This window comes from Triturus cristatus, chromosome 11 (assembly GCF_964204655.1).
Source record: "Triturus cristatus chromosome 11, aTriCri1.1, whole genome shotgun sequence".
Taxonomy (NCBI): domain Eukaryota; kingdom Metazoa; phylum Chordata; class Amphibia; order Caudata; family Salamandridae; genus Triturus; species Triturus cristatus.
In genome coordinates this window covers 146,845,520-146,861,211 of record NC_140594.1, presented here as the reverse complement: position 1 = coordinate 146,861,211, position 15,692 = coordinate 146,845,520, and the positions used below count along the sequence as shown (strand labels likewise).

The following is a 15,692-nucleotide window of genomic DNA, read 5'->3' as shown; positions in this document are numbered from 1 at the left end:
GAAACCGGTCCTAGGATGCTTGTTTCCAGTCCAGGGAGGACCTAGCTTGGCAGTTCGGACTGGACTGTTCCCATGAGGCACAGGGTAAAGACTGATTTGCATATGGCTGGGTTCAAACTGGAATGGCATGGTGAGCAAAAAAACGATGGATTTAGGCCCAGATCTCTGTACTGGGGTAAATGTATGACATTGTTCTGGATTCTGTCCATCAATTGTTCTTTTTGCAAATCCATGCCAAGCAAGGGCTTTAAGTAACAAGCATTTACAATGCAATAGGTCTCGCAATGACATTATTTTGAGGTATTGGCATTGTAAATGAAATTTTTTTTTTTTAATAAATATTTTTATTTGCATTTTCAACCAACATATGCACAGCTGACAAGTCACAGATAGGTACCCCGTTATCCCCCCACCCACCACCCTCCCTCCGCAGGAGCGACCTCTTAAGCCTCAAGTCCATGAGTTCTAACCATTTCTGACAGGTCATAGTTCTTCCATACTCTGCGATCCCCCAATAATCCTCCTCAATGGTCGACCCTGTCCCTCGGTCCTCGACCTCCCGCCACCTGTAAATGACATTTTTTTTGTTATTTTTTCATAGTAAAAACAAAGAAAATACTTTTTTTTGGTAACTGTGAAATGTATGGCATTGCGTTTGCATTAGTGTGAGTTATTGGTATTGTTAATGGTACTGGTCCTTTCACTAGGAGGAAGGGTACACAAGCATTTGCAATGTAATAGGTCTTATACTTGCGAGATTTTGAGCTGTTGGCATTGTAAATGGCAATATCTTTTATTTATTTGTTTAAAAAACCTGCAATAATAAAAGACATTGCCATTTACAATACTAATATGTTAAAGTTTCGAAAATGCGAGACCTATTGCTATGCCAATGCTTGTTTTCCAATGTTCAGGTGGACAGGACTGTATAGTATTCGTTGTCGTATTGCTAGATGTACAGGATTTGTATACCTAGACTTGTGGCGTGCCAGGCGCCATCAAGCACTGTGGGCAGTGCATGCGTCATGGACAGATGATTAGTAAACATCTGGCAGAGCTATCGCACCGTTTCACTATTGCCTCAACATTGCACGTCCTGCACGACAGGCACCTGATGGCTTCCACGTGTTTCCCTCGAAGAACCAAGAAACCGACATGTCACCGCAGTGAGCACTCAACAGCATCGACAAGCTATCTGAAGTGACTAAAATACCCCGTCATTTGAGCTCTAAAATGAAGAGATAAATTATTACAACATGGTGTAGATGCAGCAAAGCAATGTCACAGCACAAGCCCCTTAAAAGCAAACCAGATGATCACACGAAACACTGTAGGACTTTCACTGCTGCGAACACAGCTCAAAATCATGTTTGTGTGTGCAGAGCAGAGTGCTGTGATTCAGGTCCGAGGTGGGGTGTGTGTCTGTGTGTGCAGAGCTGTGTGCATGGGGTGTGTGTCTGTGTGTGCAGAGCTTTGTGCTGTGATTAAGGTCTGAAGTGGTGTGTGTGTCTGTGTGTGCAGAGCTGTGTGCTGTGATTCCGGTCTGAAGCGAGGTGTGTGTCTGTGTGCAGAGCTGTGTGCTGTGATTCAAGTCTGAGGTGGGGTGTGTGTCTGTGTGTGCACTTCAGAGCTGTGTGCTGTGAATCAGGTTTGAGGTGGGGTGTGTTGGTGTGCGCAGAGCTGTGTGTCAATCCCTGGTTTATTTACATTCTTTGGGGCCAATCTGGTGAAAAATTGTATGATGTCAAATATTATACAGAGTTAAAATGGGTAACAGGCCGGTTGGTCGCCATTGACTGGAGCTTTTTCCCCAAATAACAGTATAACTAGTAACCTACAATAAATAGAAATGCAGCCGTTCAGGATTCACGTCCAGTGTCATAGGGCTTCATCCCCTCCAAAGTACTAAAGAAGTATATCTCTTCAGTATAGGTCTTGAATTTGATCTCTCCTCCACCCATCCTCACTCAGAACCACAACTGGAAGAGCATGGCACAAACTAGCACGCCCATACATATTTGTCAACACCGATAATTGCACAACAGTCCGAGGTTCGAGCCTCGGCATCTAATTGTGGATTGGGCAAATCACTCAAAATCACCCGTGCCTACCAAAAACAAAATGCCAGACCTATTGCATTTCTAATGCTTGTTAAAAATAGTACTCCCCACAAATGTACAGCTCAGTTTCTGCTTCAGCTTGCGTCGAAAGTGCTTCTGATTTGCTGTAAATACTGGGCCCTTAAGGCAGCTGCAGGAGCCTGTCCGCGCCTGCCCTGGTGATTCTCAGACTCAGAGGGTTACTGTGCACCTTACCCAGACTTCAGACCTCGAGAGCCTTGCTCTGAAGGCCTATGTTGTGCCGGAGGAGAGACAGGGAGCTCCGTCCACTGGGACTTAGATGACGTGCACTCACTGGAGCTCTAGAGCCTCATGTAGCGCCTCCTGGGAGGCATGCGTCTGTGGTGCGACAGGTATGTTCCAGAACAACACTAACGCTTTCGCACCTCGCACAGCATGGCATATATAAGCTAAACTCCATTTCAACCATGCAGTCTGACAGACGTCCAGGAACCGGAAACAAAGTGCAACACTGCACATCCTCGCGGGTGTATGCGGCAATGCATCAATAATGCAACCCACAACTCCCTTTAGACCTTACAAATGGCATTTAAAAAAATATATAAATACCAATACAATACAACGATTGTTGCCCCTGCACCAGGGTAGTCAACGATATCTCAGGTAACACTAAACCCCCTGCTTCTGGTTCTGGCCACTTTAATGCTAGTGACAGGCATTCACACGCAGCATTTGCGCTTCTGGTTTAATTACGGTGCACATACCTTTGGAGGAACTGGCAGCTGAAGTGGCCAAGGAGCAGGAAACGTAAGCTGAGCCCCAGACACTTCAAAAGCATCATAAACCCGTCCCCACTGAAACACGCCTGGCCCGATGTGAATAATCACGAAAGTGAAAGCGACCGCGCTAAGGCCACGCTAATTAGAAACAGATGGCCCCATAAAGATAAGAAATTGCTTCACGATGGACGTGAAGCAGAAGATCCAGTCAGGATGGGCTGGACGAAAAGGAGAAAGGGCGGTAACGAAAAAGCATCCTATTCAATGGGAAGCCAGCGACGTGACCCAATGAAAATGATGGGTGGGGCTTCAAGTCCCCTTCTTAAATCTCCTCATACACAATATTTCTCGCAGAGTGAGCAGCGCATGCGCGTTGCAACACTAGGCGAGACCTAAAAAGGACCAGTCAACTCTATCAAAGGCTTTTTCCGCATCAACAGAAACTTCCGCTAAAGAGTATGAGAGATGAGGGGCTTTATTTAGGACACTGAAGAAGAGCCTAGAATTGTCTAAGGTCAATCTACCTTTAACAAATCCACACTGTTCCTTACCAATGAGATGGGTAAGAAGAGGGTCAAGTCTCAGGGCATTTGTTTTAGCAAAGATTTTATAATCTACATTTATCAAGGAAATAGGTCGATAATTCATACAAAACGAGGAATACTTGCCCTCTTTGGGAATTAAACAAATGGTGGCTTCCTGAAAGGGCTCCACCTATCTACTGAAAATAAAGGAAGAGTTGTAAAAGTTTAGGTAGGAGTAAATTAGAGAAATGTAAATAAAACGCCACTGTAAAACCATCTGGCCCTGGAGTTTTACCTTTTTTAGGAAAATTTAAAGCCTTGGAAATTTCTTCTAATGATAAATTTGCGTCAAGCGATGAAGTTCAGGGCGTCTTTGCTGCTCTTCACCGTACTGGACGCTACGCTGTTTGTTGGGGGCTGGATGCTGATCGACTCACCCACGGGACTGCGAGGACCACGGAGCATTGCGCTCCACTAACTGTGCTCACCTGGTTCCTCTTCCCGTCTGGTGCCTCCCTCTAACGCCACGCCTCGCGGCCCCCGCTGCGCGGGCGCCGCTCGCTGGCCACAAGCGTATAAAATCTTGGCTGGGGCATTTCAAGCGTGGGACTCTTTGCTGCTCTTCACCGTACTGGACGCTACGCTGTTTGTTGGGGGCTGGATGCTGATCGACTCACCCACGGGACTGCGAGGACCACGGCGCATTGCGCTCCACTAACTGTGCTCACCTGGTTCCTCTTCCCGTCTGGTGCCTCCCTCTAACGCCACGCCTCGCGGCCCCCGCTGCGCGGGTGCCGCTCGCTGGCCACAAGCGTATGAAATCTTGGCTGGGGCATTTCAAGCGTGGGACTCTTTGCTGCTCTTCACCGTACTGGACGCTACGCTGTTTGTTGGGGGCTGGATGCTGATCGACTCACCCACGGGACTGCGAGGACCACGGAGCATTGCTCTCCACTAACTGTGCTCACCTGGTTCCTCTTCCCGTTCACGCCCCCTACTCTTCCCCCGGGCTTAACTCTGCTTACGTCCTAGCGCGCTAGCGGTACGCGCGCGGGACGACGCTCGGGGCGAAGAGCGGGCAAAGAGCGGGCCGTTTGAGGCCGTTCGAGTACGGTCGAGATCGGTCTCGGGCAGCCACTCTGCAATCTTGCCCTCCTGTGCCCTCTGTCGTCTGTTCGTGGATTGCCCTTGAATCATGGCCATGAGGGAGACACGAAGTAAGACTCAGAGCGCTGCTGGGAATTCCCAATGCACCCTGGATGCGTATTTTGCCAAAGCTGGAACTTTATTAATCGAGGACATTACCACACTAGAACGACGCATCTCCCAAGAAATCGAATGGGTAAGGAGATCATCGTTGGGTCCTCTAGCCGCCGCAACAACCCCGACCCAGAGTCTTGATGCCAACCAACAAATGGATAGGAGCAAGGGTCCAATGGAAACGTCAGACTTGGCTAGACTTCCATCCCCCCCATTACTTGGTACTCCCAACTCTGAAAGTTCTATTTTATCACAGGCTGACCTTAGTATATTGTCCCTCCCCCTCCCCCAACCCAAGCCACCACAATCTAAAACCAGTTTCAACACCTCTGCACACCGCAGGGGGGAAAACACTTTGGGGGCCATGCTGCCTGTTCATAATGGGGCAGGGGCGAGGGAAGGAGCCATCCCTAAATATACCAAGAAGCCCCAGACGTCTCGGGGGAATAAACGCAAAAACGCCAAATTACCAAATGCGCCACAGACCGAGAAACCTCAGTCTACAAACAAACCCCAAATAAGACTACAAACCAAAGAGCCTCTGTCACCTAATCTGCTATCGAACAAAGCAGATAATACTGGCCCAACTTTGGGGGAGGAGGACATCACACTTTTAGACATTCACAATCTGATGAGGCGACTTCTTAATCCACTGGTAGCACGCTTGGGGAAAATTGAAACTTCCCTAAATCGTGTGGCTAGTGAATTAATTAAGTTAACAACTGTTCACGTAAAAGACACTATTGCTCCAGATATTGTCTCGAGTGGCCCGTCGAACAAGTTACCCCCCCCAGTCCCCAACCTGAATCCTGCCATCCTTCCCTCTAAACCTTACATTCCCTCCCTTCCACCCAAATTACCAGTTACTGATTTAACACCAAAAAGAACCCCAAAAAAGATCATGCCTGAAGGTGGCACTAAGGACTTGAATAAGAGCTCTAGTGCGGAACTAACGATCATCAACCTACCCCCCGAGGCTAGTCCATATATTGTAATTCTAGCAGGTATCCCTGCACTAAAAGAACCAATCCAAGAATCTGTTGAGTCGCTTAAAAACACGGTCATCAATTGGCTTACTATCAACAGACCACTCCCTCCTGGAATAAGTAGCCAGGTTTTGATGGTAAGAAGAGTACAATGGTTGGGTGGCCTAAAGAAAACGATACAGGGAGATTGTGTCTTGGTCAATTTTAGGGACTCCAGGACAGTCTCCCACATATGTAACTGGCCCTACCGTGACAGGGGAACCACAATCCAAGCTCTACCGTTATCATTCTTTTATCCACCTCTAGCACAAGTCCAGGGAGAGGCCGATTGGGAACTTGTATGCAGCAGAGGCAGAAGACAGAGCTTGGGGAAAAGGGGTATCCCGTACATGATTGACCCATCACACCTTGATTACTTTCCCACGCAGAACCGATTTGGGAGTCTAGATTGGGTGGACTGACTGACTTGGATGAGTAGTGAAGAGGAATGTGCCTCATCTGTTCTAATAAAGGAATTCATTCCTTCGAAGGTTGAGGCCAGGACCTTGGTAGATTGCAATCTTTTACATCCAGACATCCCGCCGGTTGAGCTGGCGATCCCCACAGCTCCTGTCTCTGATACGAGCACACTTTCAACACATGAGCGGGGCAATATCATAGTTTTAGATGAACCCACTGGTAATACTAATTCCCCCCTTTTAAAAGTGTTATCATGGAATGTGGCGGGCCTTGTTAATAAGTTGCATTGCCCAGAATGGAACACATTTATTAGGAGTAAGGACATCTGTATGTTCCAGGAAACCTGGGCTTGCGATGAGGTGACATATTTAGGATACGAGTCATTTACCATGGAAGCAAAATGGGGAGGAAAAGGACGACCTTCGGGTGGACTGGCAACATGGATTGCGGCAGATTTGGGTTGTAGTGCTGCCCTACATCCGCTTTCCACAGAGGATATCCTTGTGGTAGTACTGGATTGGCCTAATTCCAATAGACTTATGTTGGTAAATGTCTATTCCCGCCCAGTAACTAACGGGCAGGAATCCGGTACAATAGAGGAACTCGCTCTAGTTCTAAGCGAAATCCCTGTGGACACGCCTTATTTAATTGGGGGTGACTTTAACTGTCACTTTGAGCCCCTCCTTGGCCTATCAGATGGTTTGGCCGATGAAGAGGATGCGCTCTGGTCCATACCCCCTCTTGAGGCGCCCAGACCAAAAGCATGGACACCTCTTGCGGTCCAAATCACGACATTAACTTTAAAATTCGGCTTACGGGCCTGTAACGGCCGGAAAAAATCCGACATCCCTCCAAAATACACATACAGCAGGTGTGGGAGGGAATCTAAACTAGACTACATTCTTGTTCCTCTAGCGTCCTGGTCCTCCGTTAAAGATTTTAGGGTTTTGCCAGGTGTGGATAGTGATCATCACGCTCTTGAAGCAGAATATATTATTCACGATTATGAGCCTGTGAGGGAGCAGACCACGTCCCTTCGGACGGGTCTAACATTAACTAATAATAGACGGAGAGTGAGATGGGAAAGACTACTTTTAAATCCAGATAACCTTCCCAATCTTTACGCCCGGGCAATTCCTATACTGACTAAGGCTCTGGAAATCTCTGACCGAGAGGATTGCCCTGATAACTGGAGGGAGTGGGGGACACTCCATACAGACCTAACCCTGGTATTATCGGACATCCTTTTTTACAACAAAGGAAGCACCGCCCAAACGCTTACCAATTCCCACCTGGTATAACTCTGCATGCCGGAAGGCCAAATTGAGCCTCCTGGCTGCACTGAAAGAGGGCCAAGGGACTGAGGCTATTAGGGCTAGGCGTTCAGCATACAAACGCATGACGGGCTTTGCACAAAAGGAGTGGGAGCATAGTAGGTGGGAGAAACTAAAAATGAGTTTAGCAAAAGGAGATTCCCGCTTATTCTGGCGCCTTGTTAACACAGGGTCAGACACATTACCAGATGCAATTGAACCAAATATTTCAGCTACTGCTTGGCGGAATCATTTTAAATCCCTATACAGCACATCCAATATAATGGAGATGTCCAATTTTAATATTGAGGTAACCAAAGTGCACTCCTTTACATTAAGGGAGGTACACGAGGCGATAGATAGACTAACACCAGGCAAGGCGCCTGGTTTGGATGGTCTGCCTGGTGATTTATTTAAGCACGAACCACACATCTGGGCGCCATACTTGCTGTGCCTATTCAATTCTATTTTGGGCGGCATGGAGGTCCCGTATACTTGGTTGGGAGCAGAGATTGTCCCAATATTCAAAAAGGGATCACCTCTGCTCCCTTCCAGCTATAGACCAATAAGCTTAATAGATGTCCCACAAAAACTGTTTGGTAGACTGTTATTGAACCGTCTCCAAACCTGGATTGCAGAGAGGGACATATTGAGCCCATACCAGGCTGGGTTCAGAGAGGGCGTTTCTACAATAGACCAGATTTTTCGATTTAATTATTTATATTGGAAAATTGTGACTGCGGGTAGAGGCACACTGTATACGGTCTTTGTCGACCTACGGGCAGCATTCGACCTGGTGCCCCGTGCCAAATTGTGGACAGTACTCAAAGATCTAGATGTTCCGGGCGACATTTTAATTATGCTGATGAGACTCCATCAGGGTAATTATGCTAAAGTCAGGTGTGGCAAGGGAGGTGCCCTAACAGAGGATTTTCCCGTGGACACGGGGGTCAGACAGGGCTGTGTGCTCGCACCGACCCTGTTCTGCCTCTTCGTGAACGGTGTTATAGACTTCCTGACAGGGCTAAGCTATATTGACGCCCCAGTGTTGAATGGCAGGAGGGTACCCGCAATTATGTTTGCGGATGATACCCTCCTGCTTTCAAAATCACCAATGGGCCTCCAGAGAATCTTGGATGGATTCATCAATTTTTGCGAGCTTCGTGGTTTGGAGGTGAACGCGACTAAAACCAAGTTCATGACCTTCAACCCACCCCAGTCAACCCGCCCTAATCCCACAATTGGCAAAGAAAGTCTGGATCGGGTCTCCACCTTTGAATACTTAGGTGTCACCCTGAACCAATCCTTCACCTGGGACACGCATATTACCAGAGTAAATTTAAAACTTACCCAACTTGCAGGTGGTATAACCAGGATGATATCTAGGTCCACCTACAAGCCACTAGGTCCACCCCTCCATATCTATAAAACTCAGGCTAGAGGGGCTGTGACCTACGGGGGTGAGATATGGGGTCATGCAGCGTGTCAGAAGTTGCAGATAACTGAGAACAACTTCATCAGACAACTAACCGCCTTACCATCAAATACCCCGCTCCTCCCGTTGAGATTAGATCTTGGCCTAAGACTAATTACTGAAGAACTGGGACTCAGGCCCCTAATGTACTGGCGCAGAGTTTGGAGTTCCCTAAAGCTATCTAGTTATAGAGCAGAACTAGAAGACATTATGCGCTTCCCTAGGGTGCTGCAAATACCCTGGTTCAAATACATCAAGAAAACTTTTAAACTGATGGGGAAGCCAGAGTTGTGGCTTGACCCGCGGAGTGCCTGCCCAAGGATCTCTCGTAGGTCACTGGCGGACGCATACCGCGAGTACAAGTTGCAGGCAACAATTGAATCTCTTCGCCAAGACTCGTTGTCCATACATTTCATCGCTCTAAAGGACCATTACTATCTGGAGTTGGTCCTTGACGATGTTGGCCCACAACTAACACGGAAACTGTATTTGCAGTGGCGCTATGGAACACTCCCGCGGAGGGCTCACACAGAACACTGGCTCAAAACGCAGACTACACCTAACTGCCAGGTTTGCCCTCTCACGCGAGAAGATGATCTACATATGATCTTCTTTTGTCCTGCATATAATAATCCACGTAAATATTGGCTTGTTCCACTCCTCAGGAATTTAGGCTTCAAGGAACACCGTCCCGCATATAGAATCTTAAAATCTGATCTGTCTGCCCCTCTTGTATGTGCCGTAGCCAAATTTTTAACTACAGCATGGTTTATTCGTAATCGCCTCATGACTAGATAATACTACATTTCCAAATACTTTTAGATTGGTTTTATGAGTGTATCATTTTATGTCAGATAACAACACATCTAAAAATGTCTTTTTTATCATGATTTTATTATTGTTCATGTTTTATTGTAAAATTGTTATTGTACTTATTTGCATCTTTTATGGTCCTTAGTGGCCGAAATAAAGACTTGATGATGATGATGATAATCTACATTTATCAAGGAAATAGGTCGATAATTCATACAAAACGAGGAATACTTGCCCTCTTTGGGAATTAAACAAATGGTGGCTTCCTGAAAGGGCTCCACCTATCTACTGAAAATAAAGGAAGAGTTGTAAAAGTTTAGGTAGGAGTAAATTAGAGAAATGTAAATAAAACGCCACTGTAAAACCATCTGGCCCTGGAGTTTTACCTTTTTTAAGAAAATGTAAAGCCTTGGAAATTTCTTCTAATGATAAATTTGCGTCAAGCGATGAGAAGTTCAGGGCGTCATGAGAAGAAGAGGAAACACTAGCGAGATGTGCATCAATAAGAGAGGAGGTGGCAGGTGACTCCAGTGTATACAGGTGTTGAAAACGTTTTGTAAATTCATGCAGAATATCTTAATCTTTGAATAGGATGGATCTGATGTGTGAATGGATTTAATGAGCGAACGTTCTTTTCATTATTTAAGATAGTTAGCTAAAAGGGACCCTGCTTTGTTACGGCCTCCATAGTATCGAGCACTACTACGTAATAATATAGAGGAAGCCTTCTCCGTAGATGACTTTTTAGATTCCAATTTGGCCCGGATAAGATCTTGTAAGGCGGTATCAGAGGAAGTAGTATGAAACTGATGTTCTAAATGCTTGATGTTTGCCAAAAGAATGTTATGTTTTGTAATAAATTGTTAATTTATTTTGGACACATAGTCAATAATAAATCCACGAGCAGTTGCTTTAAAAGTGTCCCACAATAATTGGGGAGAGGTATCGGATGACACATTTAATAAAAAGAATTCATTAGCAAAGGAAGTAAATGTAGAAGAAAAAGTAGGATCCTTCAATAAAGAGTTATTAAATCTCCACCTACTAGACTTGGGATGCTGAGGGATCAGATCGAAATCAGTGACAACTGGAGCATGATCTGAGATGAGAATAGGTTCAAGAGATGAAGAGAAGATTTTGAGATAAGGAAGTAGAAATAAAAATATAATCCAAACGTTTAAATGACCAATGGGGGGGGTGAGAAAAAAAGAAAATTCCAATGCCTGCGGATTACATAAACGCCAGAAATCTACCAAATGTGTTTGTGAAATTGTAGTGAGGAATTGTTTGTGTGATCTATGGGAAGAAAAACAGACTTTGGATTTCTGGTCTAGGAAAGGATCAATAATTTGGTTACAGTCTCCACCTAAAATAAAAAATTCATCCTTATGTTGAATACATTTTTTTGTAATGTTGGGCCAGAATGAACAGTCAGGTTGAGTGGTACCATAAACATTAAAAACAGTTAGAGAAACACCAATATTGAGTAATTTAACCAACAACCAACTTCCCTCAGATTCAGTCTCTTTAGATACAACTGAGCAGTTTAACTTTTTATGACAAAGAATAATAACTCCATTCTTTTTAGTCAACGTAGGAAAGACTAAAACTAAGCCAACCCAATTACGTTTAAGTTTAGTGGCTTCCGCTTCTGTAAGATGAGTTTCTTGCAAAAGGACCAGGTCCAGATTATAGGAAGCCAAGTGAGACAAACTTTTCTGTCTCTTAATGGGATTAACAAAGACTTTTACATTCCACAATATGACTGAATGTGAAAACATTGAACTTACATAGAACAGCATATAAAGATTAATAGGGACTAAGCCAACCCGATGCAATTAAAATTGGAGGCTTCCTCTTTCATAAGGAAAAATATTTGAAAGAGAGTGGATTCAAGGTTAAAGGAAACCAAATGAGGGAATATTCTCTGGCTCCTAATAAGAATAACAAAACCTTTCACCTTCCATAACATGACTCTGAAAATAGAGACGCAAACGTCACATAAAAAATGAGGGAAAGGAAAAAAAAGAAAAAACAGATGTACCAAGAAGAATATAATAGTACACATGCTAGAGGAAAGGAAAGAGGAAGGATAGAAGAGGATAGGAAAAGGAGGAACAAAAGATACAGCAAGAAGGGACAGTACATGTCAAACTGACGATTGTAATACATACTGTTTATGGGGAAGAGGAAGACAACAAGGAGTGGTGACAACAAATGAAGATGGCATAGCTGACAAGGGAGAAGGTACCACACCAGGATGCCAACATAACAGTTAAGGAACGGACAAACCGAATTCCAAATTATCTGCAAGGAAGTTGAAGAATAAAATTAACATACTACAAATGGGAAAACATACATCAAGAAGCAACCTGTAAAGGAAGCAATCATTAGTATAACTGAGAACAATAGTGATATAAAATTATAAAAGTTAAGTGAAAGAAGAAGGGCCAGGAATTTCCATCGATGTTGTAGAATGTGAATGAATTAATTTCCTTAAGTCTGCAGGATCCTTAAGTGTGGACGTATTATTCTGAAATGTCACTTTGAAGAGGCATGGATGAAGAAGACCATAGCGGGCACCAAGGGTGCGTAGAGCAGGTCTTTGATCAAGGAAGTAGTTTAGCCGTTGCTGTAGAAACATCTTGGGAGATAAACAAGTTAGCACCAGACAAGACGTTTCTTAGACTTGGCTGTGTTTAACACTTGAAGAAGGTCTTTGAACTGCAAGAAGAGAAGAATCACTCCTCAAGGTTTTAATGGGGCAGACGTAAAGGACAGACAAGGACCTACCCTGTGGGCACGCTGGATGTTCAAGTTAGTCGAAGGAGGAAGATCCAAATGTTTTGAAAAGATGGATGTGCAAAAAGCAACTGTATCATTCCCTTCAAGGCCCTCCGGAAGACCATATAAATGTAGATTATTACATCTGTTCCTGTTTTCGAGATCTTCCACAGATTTTTTAGGGAGTGAAATATCTTTCTCCAATGTTGCTATTTTTACAGCACCATCCTGGACATCACTGACACGTTGTCCCACTAAGGAGAGTCGTTAATCCATAGAGGACCACTTATTATCCATCACTTGTAGGCGAGTGTTAGTCTCCTGAATAAATGGGCGCAAAGTGCGTATCTCCTCCAGATTAGTATCTAAAGATACAGGAGCAGGAAGTTTAGGAGGGAAAGGCAGATCTTGCTTTAGGCGCTTGTTAGCCGTAGGTACTGCTTGTGTTTTAGAATTCGGTAAAGGCGGCGGTACTGAGCGAGAGGCAGATGACTGAGCCATATCTGCTGTAGAGAACAAACAATTCATGGAGGGCTCAGTACACAAAGAATCAGCTTTAGATGCCTTTGAAGTGCCACTCTTATTTGAATATAATAAGTTTTTGCTTCTGCCCATAAGTAATCTTGAAATACGCAGTCAAGAAAAAAGCGCAGACAGCAATAAACCTATGTTTCCCTCCAATAGTCTCTCAAAGCCAGAAAGACAAGTCAGTCTGCCAGTTGCGCAAATCTCCGCAGACTAAAAGGCTCAGGGCAGGTTAGAGCAAGATAAAACCAATATAAGACCAATATAATATTAAATATAATGAGGGACCAAAGCAACAAAAGCAGTCACAATCAGTCCAGTGTTGAGTAGAATCAAAGCATCCAAAAAACAAAATGGCTGCCACAATACTGAGGAAGAGTTTAGGAGCACAAAATAAGTATAGAAAAGACAAAAAATAGGATAAAAAGACCCTCCTTCAGTGCAGGATATGTTCTGATGCCGTTCTTTGTCCAATTCCTATTGTTTCAGGATCGCAGGATCCACATATTAATTACGGCACTCCCGACGCGGCACTGAGCTCCGTTATCAGGCGGCCATCTTAGGCGCCGCCACGCGCGCTCCCCACCTTGTTAAGTTTTGAAAAAGCTTAATGGAGTTTGTAGAAGAAAAGATTCACATCTTCCCACTGCCCTACCTTTAATGAGTCTTGGACGTTATGGTTACATGTTAGCTACTTCAATTACTTTAGGTTAAGGATAGACTTAGGCAACAGTATTCGGATTCCATACAAAGGTTTTGAGGGGTACATCAAAGGAGGTTCTAATCTATGCTAAGGGATTTGTAAAGCGCTTGGCGACCCGGAGGCATCCCAACGGTAGTTAGGAGAGACTGCACTATAAAGGACTAGGAAAACGCCTAGGGAGTCCAGAACATTTAGAAAAGGCAAGTTTTTATAGCTTTATGAAAGCCTGGCTCATTGTCTATAGCTCTGATGGCCAAGGGGAGAGAATTCTAGAGCTTAGCTGTGTTATAACTAAAGGATCGTCCTCTGCTTCTAGCCCTTTTGATAGCCGAAACAGTAACCAAATGAAGATTCGACGATTGGAGTGACCTGTTAGGGACTAACTGGCATAGGATAGACGGACTTTGCCCATGTATGGCTCTGTGCACAAGAACTTGAATTATGTTCTTTGGGCAATGGAAATCCTTGCCTGGCTGACTGAGACCTGGGATTTCCAAGTAACGTGCGTGCGGCTGCATTTTGCACAACTTGTAGTTTCCAAGTGACTACTTAGGGAAATCTGAAGTAAAGTGAATAGCCATAATTCAGGAGAGATAGAAGAGCCTGAAACACCACCCGTCTCCAGGTCTGAGGGAGCAATGGCAGAATCTTGTGCACCATTCCAAAATAGCGGGTCGAGATTTTGGAGGCCTGGACTCCCATAGTCCGTGTATTCCAGCCACAGGTGGGGTAAGGGGTATGATCATTTTTGCCAATCATGAACCTTTTGGCTTTTGGACGTAATTAATTGAATAAGCATTTATTTTCTTTCTCACTACCCATCATTATGCTTATGCATGCAATGATATCCTTATGTAACTGTCTCACAAAATGTTTGTGATAGGCTTTTTTAATTATGCATGAACCTTGCCAAAATAGCTCAATGAATACAAATACGTAAAAACAATGCGAATAAAAGTAATAATAGAAATATGCAGTACAAATAAGAGTAACAATAGAAATATTGGTAAAGATAGAAATTATGTCATAAAAATGTGATAACCTTTAAATCGCAGCTCCCTCACCCCCTTTTCTCCCCAAGAAATGCTAGACCTCAATGCAGGTCGTGCAGAAATGCAAAGGAAAGTAGCTACCAAATGCTCAGCCTGCTCCCGAAGGTGAACGTCAACTGGTCACAAGCAGATTAAAAGCAAGGTTTTCAATTCTTTCATAAAACTCAGCAAAAGAGGGGGCAGGATCAAGTCTTGGAAGAAGGAAGTCTAGAAAACAGGGCTGTAACTAAACTTAGGCATGTTACCTGGTATATTTAAACTTGTGTTCTTTTTCAGGAGAGCCGTATGCCGATGCTCTTGGTAAAGGAATGATACTGGTCGGTTTCTTCATACTGGCTGCAGTTCTGGGGGGACCCTGGAACAAGATCCGTCAAGCTTGGAACAAAACTACATTTTAATGTATGGTTGTTAAAGCAAAAACTGTTTTGGCATCTGTGGGTTTCAATACATTTGCACAGTTTATTTCCATGTGACACTAATTTTATACTTTCAGATATTTAAGGCATTTGTAAAAATTATTTGTACTAGAATGAAATTGTCAGAGCTAAAATATGTATATAAAGGTTTGGGGGAATCTAATGTAGAATTATGTTTTTGAAGAATGTTCAGTCTGTTTTACACATTTTATTGAAAACGTGACAAAGCAAAGTTTAAAATTAAACAATCTATTTTTGTAATAAATGTTTCGGTTTCCATGTGTTGTATAAATATGTGATGCATATCATGAACATAAAAAACCTTGTTATTCGGGCCGCAATTTAATTTACGTGGCCATTTTCCCTGTACTCATGGTATGAGCTGCAGCAGGGGGAAAGAAATATTTGCGACGGCTGGTCAGCAACATGGTAGATCTGTCATCATGGCGAACAACCATCTCAAAGCATGCGTTACAACGCACTCGACGTTACGACGCGTGCATTCACTACGCACGCCATTACA

At 44.2% G+C, this 15,692-nt stretch overlaps 1 protein-coding gene across 1 annotated transcript in view; it reads left to right on the top strand.

Annotated features, from left to right (window-relative positions):
• Nucleotides 1–15,434, top strand: part of TCTN2 (tectonic family member 2) — a 251,876-nt gene extending 236,442 nt beyond the window's left edge. Inside the window, exon 18 of the mRNA XM_085636293.1 lies at nucleotides 15,030–15,434. Within this exon, the coding sequence (XP_085492419.1) occupies nucleotides 15,030–15,151 (122 nt within the window). The 3' untranslated portion in view covers nucleotides 15,152–15,434. The remainder of the gene's footprint in view (nucleotides 1–15,029) is intronic.
• The last annotated feature ends 258 nt before the right edge of the window (nucleotides 15,435–15,692 follow it).